Below are 25,004 nucleotides of genomic sequence, written 5' to 3' on the forward strand. Positions count from 1 at the left end.
TATCTTTCTTTTTTGGCAATGAGTAAAGGCCTGTGTCCACGATGCTAGAACTTGGTCCAAGTTTCGATTTAAGCCAATCAACTTGCAGCTCTTACAGAAAAGTAGCAGTTTCATTGGCTTAAACGAAACTTGGACACAGTTCTTGCATCGTGGACACCGGGCTAAAGGCCTGTGTCCACGATGCTAGAACTTGGTCCAAGTTCACGGACCGAGGAAAAGTTACTGAAACTTGGATCGTGGACACACCAGTTTTGCATCCAAGTTTAATGTGTCCACGATCCAAGTTTCAATAACTTTCCCTCAGGCTGAGTTTCCACTGAGCGCGTCACGCGTCGCGTCATCACAAGTTAACCAATCAAAACATCCCATATTAGGTTTGTTCGCGTCGCATACTCCAATAAACACCAAGAGCACTTGGATCACGGATAAAAGGTGGCGATTGGAGCAGGGGGTCGATTCTGTATCTTGGGACGAGGTAAAAATTACAAAAGTGAACAGATTTACTAGATTTCGACAAATAAAATTGTAAATTCTCTAGTGAATTTCCTCATTTTTGTAATTTTCACCTTGTCCCAAGATAAGAATCGACCCCCAGATGAGTTTTTGGAGTGCGTTGGAGTGATTAGGAGCATGGTGGGGCATGCGACGCGAACAAGCCTATTATCTTCCGTATGCAGTGTTCCGCAAAGGTGGCGAGTCTTCGTTGGTGTATTGTCGATGACGGCGACGATTGACAGCGGTGCCAGCGGTGGTTTTCAGTTTTCAGGTTCAGTCGCCGCCATCGTCGCGCCAATCACGGTGAGGACACTGAGGACATTGTTTTGGTGTCTGCCGTGTCTGGTTGTCGCGGTGCGAGGTGCGACGTGTTGTGACAGACGTGATCGTCGCGGCTCCGTAGAGCATCGTCGTCGTCGTCGTTGTCGTCGTTATCGTCGCCGCAACAGAGGGACACGGGCGCGCAACAATGGCGACAATGGGCAAGGGATTTCGCGTCTACGAGAAGCTAGACTCACCCAAGCCTCACTCGGTCATCCTCGAGCAGCGGGGTCGCAAGGAGACGCTGCTCTTCGAATCGCAAGCAATCGCGGTTCTTTGTAAGTAACAAGCTGCTATTAGCGGAAACGACGCCGGCGAGGCGCCGACCCTGTTCGCTCCACCTGCCTGCATCTTCCTACGCCTCTCACTGTGGCAGTCCCACATTTGAAATCGGGTAGACTCGGTAGCGTTTCGCTCGCGAAGAGAGAGTCGTAAGTAAGACGTCGCAAGGGCAATCGAGCTAACGTTGTGACAGCCGCGCGCTGTCACGGTGATGCGAACCGGAGCTCGGGGAGCTCCGCTGCCGTTCCACTCCATAACATTTTGATCCCGCATCACGATTGTGGATTTTGAACTGTGCGCTAGCGTCATTACTTTACATTTCAGACTTTTTTAAAAATATTTTTGTCTAATTTGTTGAAGAGCTTGTTCCAATTTTTATTTCCAACCGCCTTTTACAAAGCGCGATAACAGTCGCATGCAACAACAGTATTTAATAAAAGTATTGTCCATTTGACAACCGAGGACTCTCATGGATGTGTGTCGACTTGCAGCCGCTGAGGAATACGAATTCCTAAAGCCGAAGTATACCAAACTGCTGGATGCGTACGGATGCCTAGGTGTTCTGCAGCTGAATGCAGGCGAGAACACTCTGCTGTACCTTGTTCTGGTTACCGGATGCTTTTCTGTTGGAAAGATCGGCGAATCGGAGGTCTTCCGAATAACACAGTCGAGTTTTTTGCCTCTGTTCTACAGCCAAGGGACGGAAGATCGCGTGTCCGAGGTCAGGAAGGTCCTGAACTCCGGAACGTTTTATTTCTCTTGGTCTGGTGGACAGGAGTCGCTCGATATCACCCTAAGCGCTCAGAGAAGATGCAAATCGACGACTACGGATAATAGGTTCTTCTGGTCAGTACAATATGGTCTTAACAAGAGTTACAAGATGCTCTTTTACATCGGGTTTTTATAATAGAAAGTTTTCAAGATTTAAATGCAAATTATTTATCACTGTTTGTGATACAGACAAAAATGATATCTAATCTCGTGATTTATTGCGATTAGGAATCGGATGTTACACATTCATCTATTAAGATATGGAGTGGACACGAGTCAATGGTTATTAAAAGCAATGTGCGGCAGCGTAGAGATTAGAACTGTCTATGTTGGACACAGACAAGCTCGAGCAGTGCTTATGTCGAGATTAAGTTGCGAACGTGCTGGCACTAGGTAAGATCATTTTTCTCTATTTTATGGAAAAATACACAATGATACATCGGATACATATTCATAGACATATTTCCTCGTTCATGATATCAGAATATCAGTACTTGATAAAAAGTACGTCTCGTGCAATAAACATATGACTAATCCATATTGCGTTGTGATATAAAACAAATCTGTCGGAACATATGGCCTGATTAAAATACAGTATATCATTATTAGACTTCTGTTATAAACGTACTAAAATGACCTTTTGTCTAGATTCAATGTTAGAGGAACCAATGATGACGGACACGTGGCGAATTTCGTGGAAACAGAACAGGTGATCTACATAGACAACGAAGTGACGTCCTACGTTCAGACGAGGGGTTCGGTACCGCTGTTTTGGGAGCAACCCGGTATACAAGTTGGTTCCCACAAAGTGAAGATTTCACGCGGCTTCGAGACGTCTGCGCCCGCCTTTGACAGGCATTTAGATATGATCAAGAAGCGATACGGCCAACAAATCATCGTCAACCTTCTTGGCTCCAGTCTGATCGGCAGCAAAGAAGGGGAAGCGATGTTGAGTCAACTGTTTCAAACTCATCATAATATGTCGGAACATAAGGATGTGCCGCACATCCTGTTCGATTATCATCAAGAGTGTCGCGGTGGAAACATGAAAAATCTGTCGAAGCTGAAAGCAAAGGTTGAAAAGTACCTGGAGTCGTTCTCGCTATTCTACGCGGCCGGCAATACCGTGATTCTTGAGCAGACCGGCACCATCAGGACAAACTGTTTGGATTGTTTGGACCGAACCAACTGCGTACAAACGTTCTTCGCGCTCGAGATGCTGGGCAAACAAATGGGTCTGTTAAAGCTGATGGAGAAGCAGCAAATGGTCTCGAGATTTGAGGAAGTGTTTCGTCAGATGTGGATCAACAACGGCAACGAGGTCAGCAAGATATACGCGGGGACTGGCGCTATCCAGGGCAGTTCTAAGCTGATGGACGGCGCGAGATCGGCAGCTAGAACGATACAGAATAATTTACTGGACTCCAACAAGCAGGAGGCTATCGATATCCTATTGTTAGGCTCAACATTAAATACAGAATTAGCTGACAGAGCACGTTTATTGTTGCCAACCAACATGTTACACGCTGCTCCGAATCTCTTACGGGAGATGTGCAAGCGTTATAACGAATACGTGGATACGATGAATCTCAGGGTAAGCATCGGTACTTACAACGTTAATGGAGGCAAGCATTTTAGAAGCGTAGTTTATAAGGATGTATCCCTATCAGACTGGTTGTTCGACGGACCAAACAAATCTTCGTGTAAGTATCCTCCTGATTAGGTCATTATATAGTGTACAAAAGAGAAGAAAATTTTATAATGACCTTATATACATATCGTGACGGATATTTCCTTTTATAATACAATCTTTGTAATATCTCTTTTCAGCCTTGGTATCCCTACAGCAGCAGGACAATGTTCCTGTAGATATATTCGCGATAGGATTCGAGGAGATCGTCGACTTAAACGCCAGTAATATCATGGCCGCCAGCTCGGACAACGCCAAGGCTTGGGCCGAAGAGCTGCAGAAGGTGCTGTGCAAGGATACGGAATACGTCCTCGTGACATATCAGCAGCTGGTCGGTGTCTGTCTATATCTGTTTATACGACCCGTGCACGCGCCGTATCTGCGAGACGTGGCGGTAGACTGCGTGAAAACGGGATTGGGAGGCGCCACCGGGAACAAAGGCGCCGCGGCGATCAGATGCGTATTGTACTCCACGTCCTTCTGCTTCGTGTGCGCGCACTTCGCCGCCGGTCAGTCCCAGGTGAACGAACGTAACGCCGACTATGCCGAGATCACGAGGAAGATAACATTTCCTATGGGTAGAACCCTGAACACTCATGATTACGTGTTTTGGTGCGGTGACTTCAACTACAGAGTCGATATGGATAAGGATGACATGAAGGAATTGATCAAGCAAAACGAATTTGACCAGATACTGCAATACGATCAATTGAGGGTACTGTGTCATATTATTGATTAGAAATTCTATATTTCCTATGTTTACTAAAGAATCGTATGGAGGAAAAATGAACAAATTTTCTTATCGTAATATTGAAAGGTTTAGTTGCTAACAATACTTCATGCGTCTTTTAATTTTAAGGTTCAACAAGAACAGGGCAACGTCTTTAAGAACTTCCAGGAAGGACCCGTTACTTTCGCTCCTACATATAAATATGATCTGTTCTCGGAAGATTACGACACCAGCGAAAAGTGTCGTGCGCCTGCATGGACGGACAGAGTTCTGTGGAAGCGCAGAAAGCAAATACCTGATATTGGTTGGTTCTTTTCTATCACATGGATATTTATATGGAGTATATGTATAAATATAAATTGTATTTCTGTATCGATTTAAAATGTATATTTTAGACTCACCTACAGACTGGAATCCAGGAAAGCTCGTTTATTATGGCCGGGCGGAATTGAAGCAGAGCGATCATCGACCGGTACTCGCGACGATTGACATAGACGTACACTGTGTCGATCCCGAGAAGCGCGAGCGCGTGTTCAAGGAAGTGATACAGGATCTGGGTCCACCTGACGGCACGATAATAGTCAAGGCGGTGGAGGACGTCGAAGATATGGACAGCGTATTCGATAATAATCTCATGTTCGCACTGATACAGGATCTATCCCACATCGGCGAAGCGATTTTGGTACGTTACGTCGGCGAGACTATCTGGGTGACATTCAGGGATGGGCAGTGCGCCCTGGCCGCGGCGAAGAAGGGCATGACGCAGGTGTGCGGCCAGACGTTGAAACTGTCGCTGAAATCGCCTGACTGGGTACAGCTGATCGAGAAGGAGATCGAGATCTGCAGCAACACCACGGTGGCTCAGTTCACGGCGGATTCGCCATTGCGAAGTCCCATGCAACGATTGGAACAGATGGAGATCGCCGAGCGGCCGTCGCCCAGCAGAGGCAGCCCGAACGGCGTGATTCCACCCCCGAGACCGGCGCCACCGGGCCGACCTTCTCAGCCACCGAAGAGTCCCGCTCACGAGCGAAAGCAGGTACCGCGAGCTGGTGTCTTCAGCGTGATCCCCAACCAGTTTTCGCGTCCGGTGACGCCCCCGGTTGCGGATGCAGTAGAAGAGGATGATCGGCAAGACGAGAGACTGTCGCCGGACTCGGCCATCTACGAGGAGATACCTGACGGATCGCCCAGCTATCCTGTACCAAATCGACCGCCGCCGCCGTTACCGCGTATGGACGGTGCTCAGGAACCATTGAGCAGACCACCGCCCAACTCGGTACCTCCTCCGTTGCCGCATAGACAAGCCCCGCCGCCTCCGCAGCACCCACCGCCGAGCCTACCCCCGACAAACGTTCCACCACCCGTTCCGGCGAGAACCACCGGCGGGCCGCCCATTCCGGCCAGGAATCCTCACTAAGAAAGGGACGCAAAATAGATAGGACGCATAAATGAGACGTATATCCTGTTAGGCCAGACTTCCGGTACGTTTAGCATTAATCTTAGTACGTGTAATTATTTATGAGATTAAACGGACGAAGCGACAGTAGTCGACGAGTCTTCACTTCCAAACTGAGTTCCAGGTCTGCGTAGAATAGTTAGGATTCTCGATTTCCCGATCTGTGATTACTCTGAGAGTGATCGGTAGTCATCACGAGTCGGAGATAATCGCAAGTTATTTTCGATCTCCGATCGCGCGAGCGTAATTAATTGTAGATTTATACTCGTAGATAGTTCTTGAGCTTATCGGACACCATATTTTGTGTTTCCATGGTTGGTGATAATATAATCATGTTGATATCTGTTCTTGCGATGTCGCGCGGGAAATTGTTTTCGCTCCGAATGTTTAAAATGGCGCAAATGGCTATTGTTTCGAAAATCCAATTTATAATTGTTGGTGTGTGACACAGATTTAAAATGTATATTCAGAACCCGTTGAAATCGTTGTAAAATTGGATATATCATGGACACGTGTTACTGTAATCATCAGAGTTTAAACGGCGAAATACTTGCGGTAATAATGTTATAGTTGCCACTGCTTATATTGTATATTAATAACTTAAGATGTAACTCTCAATGTTAGAATCACTTTTTGAGGTTTAGGAATCTTCACGGTATCTTCGTAGAGCGTAAAACTACCAAAAATACAACTACGATAAGACTCCGAGAAGCGAACTTAATTTTACAACCAATCGTGTGTATAGCATGACGCGGCGGAAGGAAAAGGGTAGACTCAAACACAACAGTATTCTCACGGATGCAAGATAAGATATTTCTTATAATTGCCCTGAATTTCCCCCTTGCACGCGGTGCCGAAGGCGGCTAATTCAGTTAATTTAAGGTTATCCTGTAATTATGTTACGTTTTACATCTCTCTCTCTCTCTCTTTTATCTTATTTTAAAAGTTCCTATATTTTACATTCCATCAAAATTTCTAGAACGTCCGTCCCAATGGGTCCAACGCCCACCTGTATTTCTTTCCTAAGTCTTCTTTATTTTTATTCTCCCGGGGTCACAGTACCACGTTTCCTATTGTGCATGATACGGATGGTCTGTGATTTCGACCGTCACGTTATTTACGGAATGAACAACGAATGTGAATTAAATGGAAAATAAAGTTGTCATTGGTACACAAACGTCATAATTCACAAGAAAATATGTATGATATGGCAGAGTCAAAATGTTAATTTATAGGTGTTTTCCAGCAAGATATCACATTGCTCCGCTACATTGTAAAAATCTAAATACAAGCATATAGAATGATCTCAGTGTTACGAACATTTCAAGAAATTTTATGTTTAACATCATAGACGTATATGATAGACTGAGCATTTATATACGTCTGTGATTTAACATGCGATAACTGTGCTCGGTTTTAATATAAATCTACAATTTGAAATTTTTCCTTAAATTTCCCCAAATTTTCTTTTTCGTTTCTTTCTTACTGAAAAATAAAAATACTCAAGATAAAATACATCTTTGTACTAACAAGTGTTTTATTATACTGCGGTTTTTATTAACACATAAATGACTAATAAGAGTAAAGATCTGTAAGCTGTGGTGATATTTTCAGAAACTAACAAGCCAACTGCCAACTTTCAACAAATACCGCACATGACGCAATGCGATGTGCTGCCCTTGCTGGGAAATACCCATTATAAATTGTACATATTCCTGTTTAATTCGCCCTTAATTTTCATCACTTCCAGGTCACTACTTATGTAAAGGTGGCTCTAATCGCGGGGAAGTGGACGTATACATACGTGTAAATTAATATAAAGATGGTGTAGTAAATGTAAGAAGAAATTGTTTCCGACGTACACTTATATTACATGTACAATACGGGTTTTGTCTCCTGCACCTCGGTAACGCGTACTTTTTCACGCTTGCGTGCGTAGTTGATGCGTTTGATCAATTAGATCGATCCTTACCCTGTACAAGATGTAAAACATTGGACATGTATATATATGTATTGAGTGGTCTAATAAAGAGATCAGTCGGGAGCGCAGAAAGCGACGGCTCTTAAAAAAGAAGAGATTTTATTTATTGATCTAAACTGTATAAAGAGATTTGATTTCGACTTGCTTGTTTACTAATACTAACGTCATTACGTCCGTTTGGCGAATCGAGGAATGAAAATGACACCCCTCGGTTTCATCACTTATTAATACGTATATGTATATATAAAAAAAAGAGAAGCTTGTACAAAAAATTTTCTTTCGAATTGCTCAATATATATTGTAAAAAAAGAAGCACAGAGAGCTATGTCTAATGTCCGTCAAGATGTTGAATTTCTATTTGTCGTTATAATGCAAGATATGAGCAGAGACGTGTTCTTCACTTAATACGTAATCACTTTTAGCGTAATAAATTATATACAAGGATATCACTAAATTAATAGCTATCTAGTTCTTGGTTAGTATAGTTAAATACATTTAGCAAAAACAAAGCAACATTTCTGATCTTAATCGGGAGTAAATGAAAAATATGTTTTATATATATTTAACATTATCGCCTCGAATTCTTTTCTTTTTTTCTTCTACGCACTATCCGGAAGTATGGCTTTCATCTCATAGAAAAAAATAGTAAAAAATTTATTAACCTAAAGAGATAAACAAGGAATTGAAATCTTTTTAAAAGTGATTACTTAAATCAATATGTTAATTAATTTCCAAAAGTAATTACTACACATTCATAAACAATGCGCAAAAAAAAAGTATTCTTGACGACAACGTAAAATGCCTCAGCTTGATATATGACTCCCGAATATTTTGAATACTTTGTTCGTAATTTTAGAATACTTCGTTGTCTAATCGCCGAACGTAAAATCAATAAGTTAAAGAGTAACATTCGTACTAGAAATCCAGATAAATTTACGCAGAATTTTTTTTACAAAGGACATTTGATTAAAGATTAAAGGATCGAGTAAAGAGTTACAATATATCGTGATAAAATATTCCAAGAGCCTAATGTGTGTGACTGTGTGTGAATGTGTATATATGTGAATAAAATCCTCGCATAATTAATATGTATTCGTGTTTACGGATACGTCTTTCTTACAACTTTCGATCAGTCTCTTCGTCATTCTCCCGAATTCATAAAGATCAACGAGTCGTCAACGTTAAGATATATCCTTTCTTGTTCGATAATTTGCTGATCGAGTATTGGAATGTTTAACTCAGTAATCCGCAATTACTCAAGTTGTTCTTAATTATTACGTCAGTCACGGCGTCGAACACAAACTGTATATTGGACGTGTCTGTGGCGCACGTGAAGTGCGTGTAAATCTGCTTCTGATCCTTCCTCTTGTTCAGATTCTCGAATTTCATCTGGATGTAAGAGGCGCACTCCTCATAAGTGTTGGCACCCTTGTACTCCGGGAAGCAGATGGTGAGCGGGCTCCTGGTGATCTTCTCCTCGAACAGGTCTTTTTTATTCAGGAACAGTATGATCGACGTTTCGACGAACCACTTGCTGTTGCAAATCGAGTCGAACAGCTTCATTGACTCTATCATCCGATTCATCTCCTCGTCCTCCGCCAATACCAGGTCGTAGCCACTCAGAGCGACGCAGAAGATGATCGCGGTGACGCCCTCGAAACAGTGTATCCACTTCTTTCTCTCAGACCGTTGGCCTCCAACATCAAACATTCTACACACAAGAAATAATATACCTTATCTTGAACTTTTTAGTTATATAATAAAATATTTTTGTATATAAAACCATTGCATCCTAATGACATATGCTTGATTTAAATAGACAATAATCTTACGTGTATATATTAAAATGAATCTTTTGTAAAAATTTTTATATATATTTAGCATATTATAGCATATTTAGAGGAACAATTTGTTCAATGATATCAATTTGATCAAAATGGATTAAATATCTTTCGCCAATGGTATGTATGTAAGATACGTAGCGTACTTGAAGTGCAGGCCTTTGAAAGAAAAATGAGTCTCCACGATTCCGGTGGTTTTGACGCGCGTTCGCAGAACATCCTGCTGCGTCGGGATGTAATTGTGTTGCGTTATGCGGTCAAGTGCGTTAAGGTAGTATGCTGCCGAGTCGTTGAGCTGGTATTCCCTACTACGCGCGAAACAGAGCTGCAGTCCCGGGTCCTGCCATAATCGCTTCATTAATAGCACTAGTTCCCCGGTCAGCTCGCCCTCCTCCGCCGCCGATGCTAGGGTGAAAAATTGTCGTGCCATATCCTACAACGCAAAACAAGGCCGATTAATCAACATGCCAGTGGAGCACGAGAAAGTTAGCGAAGTGCAGTTAATAATACATATGATATTAGATTGACGCAAGAGATTTGTCGTTTACCTCAAATTTCGTGTAATAAAGCAACTCTTTCTGATAAGTTACTTTTTTTTAAAATAAAATTAGAAAGCTATTTTCTAGACGAAAAAAGTGTTGAAGATAACGTTGACTATATTTTGATAAAAAGAAGAAAAGATAACTCGAACTGTCGCATTTTTTCAATTTTTCTTGAGGACGACGAAATTTTCGAGCCAGCAGAAAGATGCAAAGGACTTACCGCTTTACTAGGTTCGGCAAAATCGATTCTAAGGTCTCCCATGGCTCTGATTATCGTCATTAGACTTTGTATCGTATTGCTGTATACCACTGGGGTGTATTGCTCGCATTCCTCTTTACTGTAGCCGGTCTCGTGAATAATTTTCATTTGCTTCACTATCGTGGACTTGCCGGACTCCCCAGCACCTTGAATTTTAGTCATGCATGTATATGTATATATATATATATATATATATATATATATATATAATAATGAGAACTTAATAAATACATTAAATGATAATCATATGTATAATTATGCTAAATACGTTATATTAAATTATTATATCGAATAATATTAAATATAAGTGCAGTATCGTGAGCGTCATTCAGTCATTCGATGGAAAAATTTGCGAGTCTTCCTTGATACAATAATTAAAATCGTCGACATGCCGTGCATTGTTAACGCCACAATTCATTTAACGAACGCGGCTCGCAGGCTATTTTCGAATCAATGCGAGTCTATGCAAAATACGCTCGCACTTGAGACTTCGCCAGATACGTAACAAACGAATCCAATTAACTGATTAATCATCGGCGCTTTCGCCGATGAGTTTCGTCTGATTGACGATCAGTCCCGCCAATCGTCGCGGCGACCGTTTTCCCCCCTCCTAGGAAGTACAAATATTTTTTATTTCCTCAAGCGAGACGAAGATAATTCCGCGCGATCTAGGAGAGACGTAATCTCGTGATTCACACACGCGGCCGATGATTCAAGTTTCCCGTAACGCCGCACGCGTTACTACGTCCGTGTTTGCGCGATTTCGGTCATTTGAAATTTTTCGCACGCGTCTAATTCTGAACAATACCAGGTCTTTAATATTAGTATTGAATTAATATTATACTAACATTTGGCGAATCCAAACAATAAGTTCAATAATTACATACATCTTATCTGTAACATATTAAATATGTAGAGGGAAACATTTACTAAAATTTAAATTCAAAGAAACGAGTTTGCAGAAATGAGTCACAGCTGATTCACTCTTTTAGCGTGCATTTTCGAATTCTAATTTTAACCTGAACGAGTCGAATTTCTTTAAATCCATTCAATCAGGTATAATTGCTCGATTTCTAATCTTTCAATATATGACATGATTGCTTGATTTCTAATCCTTCAATGTGTCTAAAAGCAGGATATGCAAGTGCGTACAATCGACCGCGAATTCTATTGTCAAAAGGACGTTCCCATCCCGCGGGAAACACGTGTAATTTCTTATAATAGGTTTTTCGGCGCGGATGAGACGAGCGAGCACAGGGGCCCTATTCTCGAATCGTTTTCATGAAACTCGCATGCGAAATTCAATGCTTTTCAAATAGAAAGTCGCATACGAAAATCATTAGGGCAGGCTCGAGAATACGGTCCCAGCAGGATTAAAACGTACAGGCGTATCGCAATTTCGTGTCCTATACGCCTCTACCGTAGAAGGAACGTGAAACGTGAAACGTGACACGCACACGCCGCGGGAAGCGTTTCGCGAGAAAGAGGGACGCCTTGCGTGAGGTTCGCGCGATCGAGAGCGCTTTAACCGAGAGGCGCCGTGTCGCGCGAGAACGGCAGGAGAGGCGCCTGGATTAGACGCAACGTCAACCGTCGCGCTTCAGCTCTTTCTCTTTGCCCCTGGCCCCAAAAGCTGCGTTGCCTCGCTCGATTCGTAGGACCTAGGACCGCCGACCGCGTAGGACTCCAGGGAGACGGGGAAGGAAATTCGCTGAGGAAGCTCGGAGCTCGGCTTCCTCTCTTCAAGCAGGATTCGCGCGTTTTGACCCTTGGACACGAGGTGAAGCATACTCCGAGGAAGCATACTCTGGAAGGAGAAAGAGGAAAGTGTCTCACGAGGCATGAAAGGAACTGAAGGCGAGCGGAACTACGCGGCATCGAAATGTAATCTCACGCGGATACTCCGCTTGATTACGACCGGCTGATAATGGATTGATATGGGGATATGTCTGATGTCATATATATCTCTTTTGAGATATAATATCTCATGTTATGACTACTTTCTTGGGAACGCTAGGTGTAAAGAATATATTGGCGGTGAATCGGGATCAAACGCTAGATAGGATCTAATAAATTGTCTTCCTAACAGCGTTTCTAACAGCGAGAGATTCACGCTGGTGATTCACGGGGAAAGGAAGAGAAGGCGCGGAAACTACGGCCAGCCAGAAACAGGCGTGATTCCGCAAGATCGTCGGCTACGCGGCGCCTTCGGGAGCGTTCGGCGGGTGCGTGGTGTGTCCGATATACGCGATACGAGACGAGACAAGACGACGTACCGAGACTACCGAGGAGAAAGAAAGAGGAAGGGAGGGAGGGAAGGAGAATGAAAGAGAAGGAGATCGGCGTATACCGTATAGGCGCGCCGTCGCGAGCAGGGGATGCAAATCTACCGAGTCGTCTCCCGAGAACCGGAACCGGGAACCTTCCGGAAACCGGGACCGGGGAACGACGATCGGTGGAAGCGCAGCGCGCCCGGAAGCACCTCGTCCCGATTATTCTGTGTTCCGCGCGCGCGTTAGTCGCACGGGGATGGTTGGTTACACCGGTTACACGGAGGAATTCGGGAATATCGGGAACATCGGGGATCCCGGGTTATCGTTACGCGAGGCGGGTATTTACCGAGCAGCAGGAGCTTGACCTCGCTGGCGGCGCGCTCGCCATCAGCGCGGAGGTCCTTGTCGATCTTCTTGGACCGCTCGGCGGCCTCCTTCTCGCCGGTGGTGCTCACGGCGCAGCCCATCCCCGCGCCCTCGCCGGTGACGGTCTCCTCTCAGCCTCGCGTCGTCGTGACGGCGATGACGACGACGACGACGACGACGACGGACGACGACGATACCGACGATTAACGATGCCGATCCCGCTTGACCGAGCCAATCCTGTCTCGAGCGCACCGATCCAGCAACACCATGCGCCCCACGTTAACACCGTGTACCACACCGCACTGTTCCAACGACCGCTACCAACACACCGCCGTCGCCTCCTGACACTTGTTGCACAGACGACGTCGTGTGGGAACCGCCCGCACGCGGTCGCGCTCGCATACACGGACGCGAGCGCCCGAGCGATCTCGGATCACTCACTCGCGCGCGCGACGCACGCACACACACACATACGCGCGCACTACTCACTCAGTATATCAGTACTCTCTCACAGGCGCACGACGCACGCGCGCGCGCGCGCGCGTGCTCTCGGTCGCGCACACGCAGCTGCGCGACCGCGTTCTCGCGGCGTCGGCGGCGTCGCGTTCCCAGCGCGCCGCGCCGGCACTCGAACTCCGACGCTTCCCCGTCGCGAACGGACCGAGAACGAAAACGGGCCGACTCGACGACGACGGGTAGGTGGAACTGGTGGAAGAGGTTCGAGGAACTACCCGAACGTTCCGTTCTGCGCTTCGATAACGGAACACGGTAGCGCGCACTCGAACCTCGAACGGCGAGTACGGCGACACAGTGGCACAGTAGTCCGAGTCGACGTTCGACGCGAATGCGAGATGCGAGATGCGAGATGCGAGTCGCGACCGATGCGTTCGAGACCGAGACCGCGCCCGCGATTCGCCGTTCGTCGCCTCGTCGCGTCGCGTCGGCGCCGACCGCCGGCCAATCGCAGCGCGCGCGATGCCGCTCGCCGCTGGGCCAGTGCGCGCGCGTGCCACTTCGAGCGCAGCGTTGCATTCGAAAATGCGCCGCGGCTGCGAACTGCGCGACATCTTTTCTCTAACGCGCGCAAGCGCGGAAGTTCGAATTGCTTTTAAATTATGACTCGAAATTTGAAAATGACATTTTTTACGGCACCAGTCGCAAGGTCCTTTTACGTTCGAATTTATAAATGGCTGGTTAAATGCTAAAAGTGTGAAGCGTGAAAGTTTGAGAGAGCGGATCATTCATCTTGCTTGATCATTCTCAGGTAGCAGAGTGACGTCAAATAATAACGTCTTAATGATGTTTCTAACGTCAATGATACAGCATTTAAGACGCCATCCTGCTACCTGGGATGTTTCGTTTCAATCGAAGGCGAATTCAAATGCGAAGAATCCAATGGGACCCTCGCTGAGTTGTTCCGTCTTATTTATTTATTTTTTAGATCACTTTTCATCCTCATGATTCGTCTTTCTTTTTATTAGTTTGGAATTAGAAACATAAAAATGTATCTATTTTACTTTAACTGCAAGAAGCGTAAAGAAACGTGGAAGAAGCGGACCATAAAGATTGTCCTACTTGCGTGTTAAATAAACTGCAAATAAATACAAATACAAATGTTTTCTTCCATCGGCGTTTTACAGTTATGAAAAATGGCAAAGTTTGTATTTTATCTACTTCGGCTCTAACGTTTCCGACTCCCGTGATACTATCGACGTTTAATCGTGGCGACTGAAATAATATCGCTTCGTCCATTTCCCTCGAAGCGAATGCAACGCAGAATTAACGTAACGAAAATCATAAACGTATCGCGACGCAAAAGCGAGTGTTAAATAAAAGTGAAATTTGCCAAACTTATCCCTCATTCTTTTTATTCTCCTCTGGCAATGTCTTACAATATGTAAAGTATATCTAAAGACACGCGCTGGATGACGAATTTTGCTATACTTTTGCTAATATTCTGCAACAGCACTGAATATGCCGAATCTAATGATTTGATGAAGAGGTAGTCGTAACATAACATTGTACATAAAAACATGTGTAGAAAACAGTTAATAACATAACATTGAATATAAAAAAGCTACAATATTCTTCGCCTCAAATAAGTCAATTAAATAATAATATTTTTCATTGTTTGATATTTTTCGTTGTTTAACTTGAATTTTATGCACGAGAGATATTTTTAAAAAAGCTTTTATGCTTCTTTTGAAGCAGATCCTCACAAATTTGTTTAAGAACGCTCATCTATTTTGTATTATATCCGTTAATTCACCTAGGTCTCCGATAAGACATCGCACGTTTTCTGTGTGTAGCACGTTATCTTCTGTCTCGCTCTCGCGATACGTGTTGTTTGGTTTAAAATGGGAATGCTTCATAATATTGATTCTACATACATATCTATTTACATTTATCACATTCACACACTCGCCTCTCGTACGCGCGAAGCATTAAGAAGGTCACCCGAATATCACGCGGACTGTTTCCGAAAATTCCTCAATGTTCGCGCGGCCCTCGTCGTGGACGGATTCGGTACGGCGCGCGGCATCCATAATCAAAATCACAAAACCATGAAACTCCTCTTTCTATTTGTGAGTACTGTTATTTTTTTTTCCGATGTAAATAGATGCAGAAGAATTGCCGTTAAAACGCGTTTCCTTCGGTTTCAATATCTATTTGCAGCTGGCAATTTGTGCCTCTCTACAGTTACTTGCCGTGCACGCGACGGACTTGAACGAATATCTGGACGAGAAACTTCGACAGTCCAAGATAGAATTCATCAAGATTCACATCCAAGAGACGTCGCCGGGTAAGTTCGAGTAACGAGTTTATTCCAACGACGAATATATCTTCTTTTTTTTCCATTTTCAAGAGGATGTCTCTACGAACCGCGATCGTGCTAAAAGTTCAACAATTTCCATTTTTACCGATTAAATACATAACAACATATATTCTATATCAAAACTAAAAATAATCTTTTTAATCGAGGGATGAGATACTTAGCAAAGCGTTTTGTTTACAGTGCAAGAAAAATCGTATAGAGTACAATGGGACAGATCATGGAGGGTACCTATAACAGGCGATTATCAGCCGTTCACCATGAATATGCTCGACGAGGTGTTCATCATCGACGGCAATCGTGTGATGGCACCCTCTCTCAACGCGACCCCCTGGAACGAGACCTACGACGCATTTCGCGAAGTTTATCGGATCAGAGAGGAGTCCGTCGTTAAGTTCGTCAGGGTACGAATCACCTCTCTAACGACATCAATATATCAATCTCGATCTTCAAAAATATCTCTGCTGAAATAACACTTTATATAACTTTTTATATTATATTATAAAATATAATATAATATAAATATCTTTGATATTATAAATGCCTTATTTATATACATATAATGCTTTTATTATGCTTTTAATATGTTTAACTTCATTTATAATCATTGTACCACGATATAAATGAATTGCGCTTGATTGCAATCTTCGCAGAGCATCGTGTGGAAGAACACCAGTTACCTGTTAGTGTGTTACGAGCCCAGTCTGTGCGATCTTCACACGGCAAAACCGAATCACCCATTACGATTCCGCCACACCATAGGATACAGAGGCATCCCCGTAGATGCTAAATTTTTCACACAGGACGACCGACTCCATCTTATCATCGCCAACAACGCCGACAAATTTTCCATACCGTCCGTGTGAGTCTCACAAGCTTATTCCTGAAAAAGAGAGACAGAGAGGCAGATTTATTTAAATAAGTCTGTCGATTATCTCGAGATAGACAGTAGAAACAGATGCCCCGATAAATATTTCTTTTTTTTTTCGAATTTTTATTTCTCTCGCGGCTCTGTCGAATTGCAGAATCTATCGATGGACCGGTACGTACATGGACGTCGTCACCCAGGTGATGACAATCGGCGCGTTATCGGTCACCACGTTCGAGCACCGGCGATCGACGATCATCGTGTTCGCTCAGAGCAACACCGAGAATCCGTGGATCGGTTCCGAGGTATATGAATTCAAAGACAGCAACATAGCGAGGATACAGTTCTTGTCCACCGCACGTCCGACCTCGGTGCATCACTACGTTCACGGAGACTTCAACTTCATCCTGATGATAAATGATTTAGAACCGAGCAACGTGCTCTGCTGGGACGGTTCGTGCATTCCAATAGAGTTGTTTTCCTCATTTCCTTTTTCTTTTAAATAAAACATTGTCTAGAATATACTGTTTCTATTAGGGAGTGAATTGCTGGATTGGTTCAGTCTTCCCGACATCGCACCGCATAGCCTGATAAGTATTTTTCACATGGACGGCGATACTTTCGTAGTTGTGGCGCACGATGTGAGTGTAAAAAATCGCTCGATATTAAAATAAATTAGAACTTGAAACGTGATAATGGTAATAATGCGACAAATTATTTACAGAATATCGTCAAATTGTACAAATTTCACAGTACGTCCGATTGGAAGAGCGAGAATATTAAACGTTTTAAGGATAACCAGAAGATAGTCGATATGACGGTCTTGATGAACGAACGTACGATGAATGTAACGTTGGTCCTTGCAGAAAAGGATGTGTACTGGGTGGAACAGTGGGAGGCTGAGATGACTTCGGTACCAATAAGTAAATAATTAATACTGATTACTTTTTCATTTGTAAAAGAGCAAGCATTATAAAAAAAAAAGTGTACACATTATTCTTCCGTAACCATATTATTTTCATACTTTTTTACTATCCTCTTTTACTTTGTTAGAAATAATGAATTTTCTGTGGAATATATAGAAAAGTATATAAAATATTTACAGGACATCTTCAATCTTTATCTTACTAATTCTTTTGTATTTATCGAACCGTGTATACCATACACATATGTTAGACGGAACGTTTAAGTGTTTCTTTTTCATATTTTGTTATGAACACATCAAGCCTGACGATTCGAAAAGTTTAGAATAAAATTTCTATTTCAGATAACAACGTGGGGGATACCGACGCAACAAGAAGATGCTTTTCGGACCTGATCGAAACATTACAAGCGAGAATGCCGGCCATAAAAGAAGCTGAGGCTTCCTCGAAGTTTCTCTTACCATCTGCAAAGAACTTGACGATTTTAGAACCAGTGAGCTTCGATAGTTTAATCTTACAATCCGGCACGATAGACAGCATAGAGATTGCGGCCGAAGAAGATATTCTGCCACCTCATCAGATTGTGAGAGCTCTGGACGAGCTCGATCGCAATGTCCACGACGTCGTTCAGGCAAGACAGTCAAAGTCGGAGCAAGAAGCAAGGGCAATTGCGGATATGTTGGAAGGGTTCAAGAAAAAGATTGTAGCCAACGATGTACATCTGGAAGAGTTGGAGATCGACCAAATGTACGTGGATCTCGTGAACGACGTGGACATGAAATTGGAGAAGATGATCCTCCCGGAGGGCGAACAATACTTCACACGTCCATTACGCGCGAAAAGTCTCATCGTGCAAGATCTCGAAGTTGAGTCTCTCTGCGGAATAACGCCCGAGTGTAAGTCTGATAAGAATTTCAGGTGCAGTTTCTACGATGCGATATATCCTTTTGTACAAATGGTGCCTTTACAGATTGGACGTTGCAAAATGACGAGGGAATCGCATCTGCTATTGCAAACAGCTCCGTCGAGTATACAGACGACACCGTTATATTGCATTCCAATTTGACAATACCGAAGTTGAAGATCAAAAGCCTGAACGGGACAGTCATCGATCAGCTGATCGACGATCTATTCGTTATTAATCGTACTCAGAAAATCAAAGGTTGAGTATGATAGTTTGTTCTTAACCGTCTTAACACTGTGTAAAAATCGACAGAGGTATTTGGTGACAGATTTTATAGCAGCTGCCTGCAATTTCATGGTATCTTATCGCAGGTACAATCACGTATAAGAACTCGCTGGAAATTATGAATCTTACGACACAGATGGTGAACGGCGTTTCCGCTGATAAACTCATGACAACGACAACAAATCAGAGCTTCGACGATTTCTATATCAAAACGTTACACATTGAAAATTTGTATGCGGAAACAGTTAATGGAGTGCCAGTTGAGGAAGCTGCGCGAAAGTCTCGTGAGAACGTTATTAAAGGTAATTCGTTAATTAAATCGATTTGTCAATTGTAACAATTTAGAGCAATTATGATTTTAATAATTAATGAGTGATAAATATAACTACTAATATAGTATAAATATCATAGCAATAACAATATTATACAAAAGAGATTTAATTCAGTAAAATAACATAAATATGCGTTAGAATGATATTATACCGTTAATTAATTAACTTTTTCTTATTTCGAAAATTTTTCTTTCACGATCAAGTACTGGTATCCATGTAAATGTTATACTCAATATTCAATTTCTTGTATCACTGAAGGCACATTAAAACTGCCGAACCTTTACGTCACCGAAAACTTCCACGTGAACGGCTCTATGATAAAAGTACCCGACAAGTGGCTTCAGATCTACCAAGATGTCACGATATTTGGTGATCTGCACGTTCAGAACATCAAGGTCGAGAACGCAGCGGCGCTCTTCGCGGATGACGTCCCGGTAAACGTGACCGACATGTTCGATCGATATTGGACCAAATCCACCGATCAGACGATCACTGAAAAAATCACTCTGGAAGCTGGCCTCACTATCGACGAACTCAATACGAAGTATCTCAACGGTTTCGCGGAGAGCGACTTTCTGTATACCACGATGGAGGAGATACCGAGCGATTTCACTAATCTGCGCTTCGAGAGCTTAAACGTCGATCAGTTCCTCCACGAGGACCGTCTCAACGACAGTTTCTTCGAAGTTGAATCAAATTCGCTAACGATCCGCGAAAAGTTGCACGTGGAGACTCTCCGAGCGAAAAATATCCTTACTCTGACTTTCAACGGCGTCAGTGTGGACGACATCATGAACGAGACTCGTGCGAATTTCTCAGGAACCACGGACTTTCCCACTGTCCAAGCAGATCGTGTGTTCGTCGATAATCTCGATGTTCGTCTTCTCAATCGTCGCGAAGTCTTCTTCAAGGACGGACTCCACATCTGCGACGATCATCAGCTGACAATTTTGAAGGTACCAGAATTCCACGTACGAAACTTGGAAGTAGAAAGATTGAACGGGATCGAGATGAATCTGACGCGATTGAAGGATCTGACGAGTAAATCCGATCTGAACACAATCGTCATTGACGGTGACTTGACGGTGGAGAACCTGACGATCGACCAAGTGGACGGGCAATCGACCGAGAGCTTCTTGGAGGAACTGTCGCGGAGCGAGATCGTGATACCGTCGGAAAGGAGCATCAAGTACTTGGTCGTTCAGAATATAACATTGGAATCTCTTCACGGACAGAACTTCGACGATCTGATCGCCAGCGTTCTCTCGAAATCGAAGGAACAAACGATAACGGGACACTTCTCCGCTCGCGTTATCACCTCCGACAACGTCACACTGGATTTCATCAACAAACAGGACGCTTCGCAATTAATGTGGGTGGACGAGCCTCTAACGATCACGGGCAACGTAACGTTCTCTGATCTGTTCGTTGAGGGCGATGTGATTACTCCAAAGATGAACGGACGCAACGTACGCGAGGTAACAAAACAACAATTTTTATTTTAATATTTTAGTGACTTGTATGCCTACATCAACCGCGTTGATTAATCATAGATTAGCAATTCGTGATTCTCTTTTGAGTTGCAGTCTTCAAATATATACCTAAAGCGAGTAAGAAAAATTACTTAAATGCTTTTAAAGAATTTCTAAATTTATTTGTAAGTACTGCAAAAATTATTTAAAATTTACTAAAATGTCTTTACTTTTTTTTATTGAAAATTGTATTTAGAACTATGTTTTTAGAAATACTAAAGAATTAATCGCTCTGCTTCGATACCTTTGATGCAACCACTGGCTTTTTCAATCTTATCGACCTTTTATTCGAGATTTTTCCTAAAAAAAACATAATTTCTTTGCTTTCTCGTTCTATGTTATAGTTATATGACAGCTTATTGTACATTCCCGCGAAAAATATCGATCTCTTGGAGGTGCACGAAAATATTTCCTGGGACACGCCCTCGAGCAGTCCTGCCTCCGTCTCTTATCTGTTAAATAACGCCGTGACCAAAGATAGGGACCAAATTATCACAGGAAACGTGACTTTTGAGGAGGACGTTCGCGCGTGGGCGGTCAACGGTAGTTACGAAGACATCGAGCAAATTCGAGATGTAATAACGGACGCCGTAATCGACGATGGAGAACGCATTGAGATAAACGGAAAGACAGTCTTCGCGAAAGATTTCATCGTGGACAACCTAGTGGTGAACGGCGATCTGGGTATTGCCAAGATCAACGACGTGAATATTCTCGAGTTCAATGATTCCGTCGTTAGGCAGAATCGCGAGGACACGATTGTTGGTCCACTGACGTTCCTCACGGATATCACGGTCGAGAAGCTCTACGTGAACGACGCCGATGTTAACGCGTCCGTCAACGCCGCGGTCCGTCTCAACGAAGTTATGCCGGATAATATTTTCTTCGAGGAGCTCGATGTGCGGGGCGACGTGTATTTACAAAATTTGGACAGAATAGATTTCGACAAGTTTGTAAAGGATCGTGTCACCCTTAAAGGAGATCACGATATCTCGTGCGACGTGAAATTCAACGGTATCGTTACAGTAACAGGTAAATGATTGGCGAAATCAAAAATTATCCAAATTAAATTCGTTTAAAATTCGACAGTACTTACTTGTGTCCTTATTTGTAATTTAAAGAATACGAATGTCAACAGAAACTTTCACAGAATTTATATTACTCTCCACGATCTTAAAATAAAATTGCTTTCATCATTTTTGGAAAAAAAAAAGATGAGAGCCTCGATAAAGTTTTAACTGTAAAATTATTTAAACGCATGAAGGAAGAACTTAACATTTTCTTATCCGTCGCGTTTTAGGAAATGCGGATATAAAGAAAATGAATGGAATTCACCCATCCGATTTTGTCCTAAACGATGTTGACGAGATGCAAATCATAACTGGCACAAAAACTTTCGAGGAGGATTTGATAATTGATGGAGATGTTGTTGCGCCACGAATTAACAATGTCGATATAATGAAAGAATATAACGGCGGTGTACAAAATATCGATGAAGATATCGATATCTTTGGGGATCTCGTTAGTATATTAAAAGGATACATTAAAAGGATAAAATTCTATTAGATAGAAGAAAAATCTGCAAGGCTAGAAGATTTCAAAGGATTACAAGATTAAAATCAACTCGAGCCATTGCAATTTGACACAAATACTTACAAACCATTCAAGCTAATTTCGATATTTAAGTGTTAAAGCGTTAATTTTTATATTCAAAAAAATAATATATATATATATATATATATATATATATCGAAAAAAGTATTTCTTCCAAATTTTTATTGCATTTATATAACTTATGTATGATATTATTTCTTTAATTGTTTCTTTCACCAGATTTTCAAGGCGGACGTTCAGATCCAAAACATAAGTACTACCGGTTTAGTAAACGGCATGGACCTGAGTTCTGTCAGTGATCCCAAAGGAAAGATAAATGAAACTCTTGAGATTCTGGAAGAACGTTGGAAAATAATCGAGCAGAACATCGAATATAGCTCGCAAATGTCCGGGACTTTGCGCAACGTCTTTTTCTATTTAGAGGAGGAAAAGACTCTGGATATACCTGGGACCAATGTCAGTAAGATCAACGTAGTGCATTTCGATGAGAGCACGATCAGATTGAACATGTACAGCGAGCAGCCCGGGATATTTTGCGGGCTACCAGACAACTGCTGGTGTACGTACCAGTCTGTGGTTGAACTCGATGAACTTAATGAAAACAAAACTATGCGAAAGTGGCAAGTGAATCCCGGGGAAATCGTGAAAAATTTTCACGATCCGGGCGAGATGTTCGGCGTGAACGTGATAACGAATGCCGTCTCAAGTAGCAAGGAATGTACCTCGAAGGAAACCAGGCCGGAGTACACTACATTTTCTTTGATGACGTCGAGTGATCTCGAAAAGAATCACGAAGATGTTTTTCATAAGATAGAAGGATACTTGAAAGACGCCAAGATTTTTAAGCACGATGGTATGCGCGGCACGTTGGAGAATCGAATCTGTTATTAAAATTATAATTGAAAGTTAATGAGACTCCGGGGATTAACATAATTTTTAATTTGCAGGCGATGTGTACATAGTTCTGGCGATATATTATGATAAAACACGCGCGACACATCGCGCAAATTCCTTGCTTTATCGAGTGCATAAAACGACAAACGCAACATTAATCCAGGAAATTCCTACGGTCGGTGCTTGGTCCATCCAGATTTTTAAAATCGATCATCACGAGGTATTTCTTCTCATCGGTTGCTTCGGCGAGTCTTCGGAATCTTCGTTGTACAGATTTGATCCAACAACAGGAAAGGTACGATAATTAGATAGTCAAGAATATGATTGACATTACAGCCCTTTGTAAAATATAAAAAGTTAACTTATATAAACATATAGGTATAAATATATTATATAAATATATAATATGAAAATAATATATAGAATATGAAAGTCAATAAAAAAATATAAAGTTTATGCAAAAGTTAACTTCATCTTTTCTCGTAAAATAACAATTTTGTTTATTTCTTCGAACGCAGTTCGAACAATTGAGGACGTTCGCGAGCAGAAGCCGTTATGTGAAGAGTCTGTCGCAGGGAAAGGACCATTTCGTTCTGCTGGACAATCCTGATACGAACGCCGTGAACATTTACAAATACGACCCCGAGTCTCGAAACTTTCATAGTTATCAAAGCATTTTCCATATTCATCAGATTAACGGGATTGAGTGCTTCTACACCGACGGTATGATTAAGTCGAAATGATAAATTAACATTATTAGAAGACACACATCACGTATATTTATATCATATTCCTGCAAAGATCGCAATTTGAAATCTACGATTATTATCGCAATTTAAGGACTTTATTCGTGATTTATTTGTGACAACGCACAAACTTATTTTCTTCTACAGATTTTGGCAACAGCGATGTATTTGTGATTGTTACGACGGAGAGTGGACGGTTTTATATTTACAAATATATGTTTGCCGAGGTAAATCTACTTTCTTTACGTTTCTTTCTCCACTATCTTTCTCTACGTTTCTTATTAATAAAAAAAATTAATTCTCTCTCTCTCTCTCTCTCTCTCTCTCTCTCTCTCTCTCTTACTCTCATGAGAAAAAATTTCTTGAATCCAATGATACGAAGTAATTCTAGGATTAACTACATGTAATCGCAATTATATTTTCAGAAATTCCAGCTGAAAATGCAGCACGTCGTGAACGGCTTACGAACGATGATGCCATTCTACTATGCGGGCCGTCATTATATCTTGGCTGGTACGGACGACAACAACATAATCTTCCGGATTGTAAAACAGGGTCCACATTGAGGCCGCAAATATTAAAGATCGGCGTAAAAATGAATTTTGTATATATTCGCGCATATATTATGAATATTTATATGTTATAGTATTTATTATAACAATCGATGTAAAAAGTCACGCCGTTTAATTGACTGAGCAAGACTATAACACGGCGATAGCGATTACTACTATTTATTCTTACTCTCCTGTATTGTTAATTATTTTTCAATTAATTAATTATTGCATTTAAATTAATCAATCAATAACGTAATAATTAATTAATCCGTTTATTGAATTGTACCTGTTGTTTACTATACATGCCATACAAATGTTGTTGAAAGCATTATTTGCTAAGGTTTGCACAATAAAATCTAATAATTATCGTAAAAGATCATCCGTAAGAATTATATCCAATACATATATTTCTTCTGTTATAATCTTACTAATATATAATTACACTTTTAATATTTTATTTTTGACAATATTAAGTTTTATTAATAATTTATCAATCTCATAACCAATTC

At 42.1% G+C, this 25,004-nt stretch overlaps 3 protein-coding genes across 3 annotated transcripts; 2 read left to right on the forward strand and 1 right to left on the reverse strand.

The window, feature by feature from the left end:
- The first annotated feature begins 680 nt into the window (after positions 1–680).
- On the forward strand, positions 681–7,822 carry Synj (synaptojanin). The gene is made up of 7 exons (XM_071714681.1): positions 681–1,094; positions 1,590–1,944; positions 2,098–2,262; positions 2,518–3,572; positions 3,700–4,274; positions 4,419–4,593; positions 4,685–7,822. The coding sequence occupies exons 1-7, from the start codon at positions 965–967 to the stop codon at positions 5,707–5,709; spliced, it is 3,480 nt and encodes a 1,159-aa protein (XP_071570782.1). The 5' UTR covers positions 681–964; the 3' UTR covers positions 5,710–7,822.
- Galphai (G protein alpha i subunit) lies at positions 7,812–13,851 on the reverse strand. The gene is made up of 4 exons (XM_071714689.1): positions 12,991–13,851; positions 10,333–10,517; positions 9,717–10,003; positions 7,812–9,440 (listed from the first exon to the last, which is right to left on the reverse strand). The coding sequence occupies exons 1-4, from the start codon at positions 13,109–13,111 to the stop codon at positions 8,963–8,965; spliced, it is 1,071 nt and encodes a 356-aa protein (XP_071570790.1). The 5' UTR covers positions 13,112–13,851; the 3' UTR covers positions 7,812–8,962.
- Positions 13,852–15,243: 1,392 nt separating this feature from the next.
- Positions 15,244–24,869, forward strand: LOC139777333 (uncharacterized). Its single transcript, XM_071714671.1, has 18 exons — positions 15,244–15,595; positions 15,687–15,813; positions 16,027–16,247; positions 16,497–16,705; positions 16,869–17,164; positions 17,249–17,352; positions 17,436–17,634; positions 17,979–18,530; positions 18,605–18,796; positions 18,910–19,125; positions 19,414–20,633; positions 21,032–21,719; positions 21,988–22,208; positions 22,521–23,154; positions 23,249–23,490; positions 23,714–23,918; positions 24,089–24,168; positions 24,367–24,869. The coding sequence occupies exons 1-18, from the start codon at positions 15,368–15,370 to the stop codon at positions 24,505–24,507; spliced, it is 5,775 nt and encodes a 1,924-aa protein (XP_071570772.1). The 5' UTR covers positions 15,244–15,367; the 3' UTR covers positions 24,508–24,869.
- The last annotated feature ends 135 nt before the right edge of the window (positions 24,870–25,004 follow it).

The sequence above is a fragment of the Temnothorax nylanderi genome, unplaced genomic scaffold (genome assembly GCF_030848795.1).
Source record: "Temnothorax nylanderi isolate EJ_2023f unplaced genomic scaffold, tnyl_v1.0 TNYL_tig0145_pilon, whole genome shotgun sequence".
Lineage (NCBI taxonomy): Eukaryota > Metazoa > Arthropoda > Insecta > Hymenoptera > Formicidae > Temnothorax > Temnothorax nylanderi.

Coding starts and splice junctions, on each gene's coding strand:
- Synj (XM_071714681.1), top strand. CDS start 965: ATGGCGACAATGGGCAAGGGATTTCGCGTCTACGAGAAGCTAGACTCA. Junction 3,573..3,699: donor CGGACCAAACAAATCTTCGT/GTAAGTATCCTC, acceptor ATCTCTTTTCAG/CCTTGGTATCCCTACAGCAG. Junction 4,275..4,418: donor TGCAATACGATCAATTGAGG/GTACTGTGTCAT, acceptor TTTAATTTTAAG/GTTCAACAAGAACAGGGCAA.
- LOC139777333 (XM_071714671.1), top strand. CDS start 15,368: ATGGGAATGCTTCATAATATTGATTCTACATACATATCTATTTACATT. Junction 17,165..17,248: donor CAACGTGCTCTGCTGGGACG/GTTCGTGCATTC, acceptor TGTTTCTATTAG/GGAGTGAATTGCTGGATTGG. Junction 21,720..21,987: donor CGGTATCGTTACAGTAACAG/GTAAATGATTGG, acceptor GTCGCGTTTTAG/GAAATGCGGATATAAAGAAA.
- Galphai (XM_071714689.1), bottom strand. CDS start 13,111: ATGGGCTGCGCCGTGAGCACCACCGGCGAGAAGGAGGCCGCCGAGCGG. Junction 10,004..10,332: donor TTGCCGAACCTAGTAAAGCG/GTAAGTCCTTTG, acceptor TTTGCGTTGTAG/GATATGGCACGACAATTTTT. Junction 9,441..9,716: donor TTCAAAGGCCTGCACTTCAA/GTACGCTACGTA, acceptor TCTTGTGTGTAG/AATGTTTGATGTTGGAGGCC.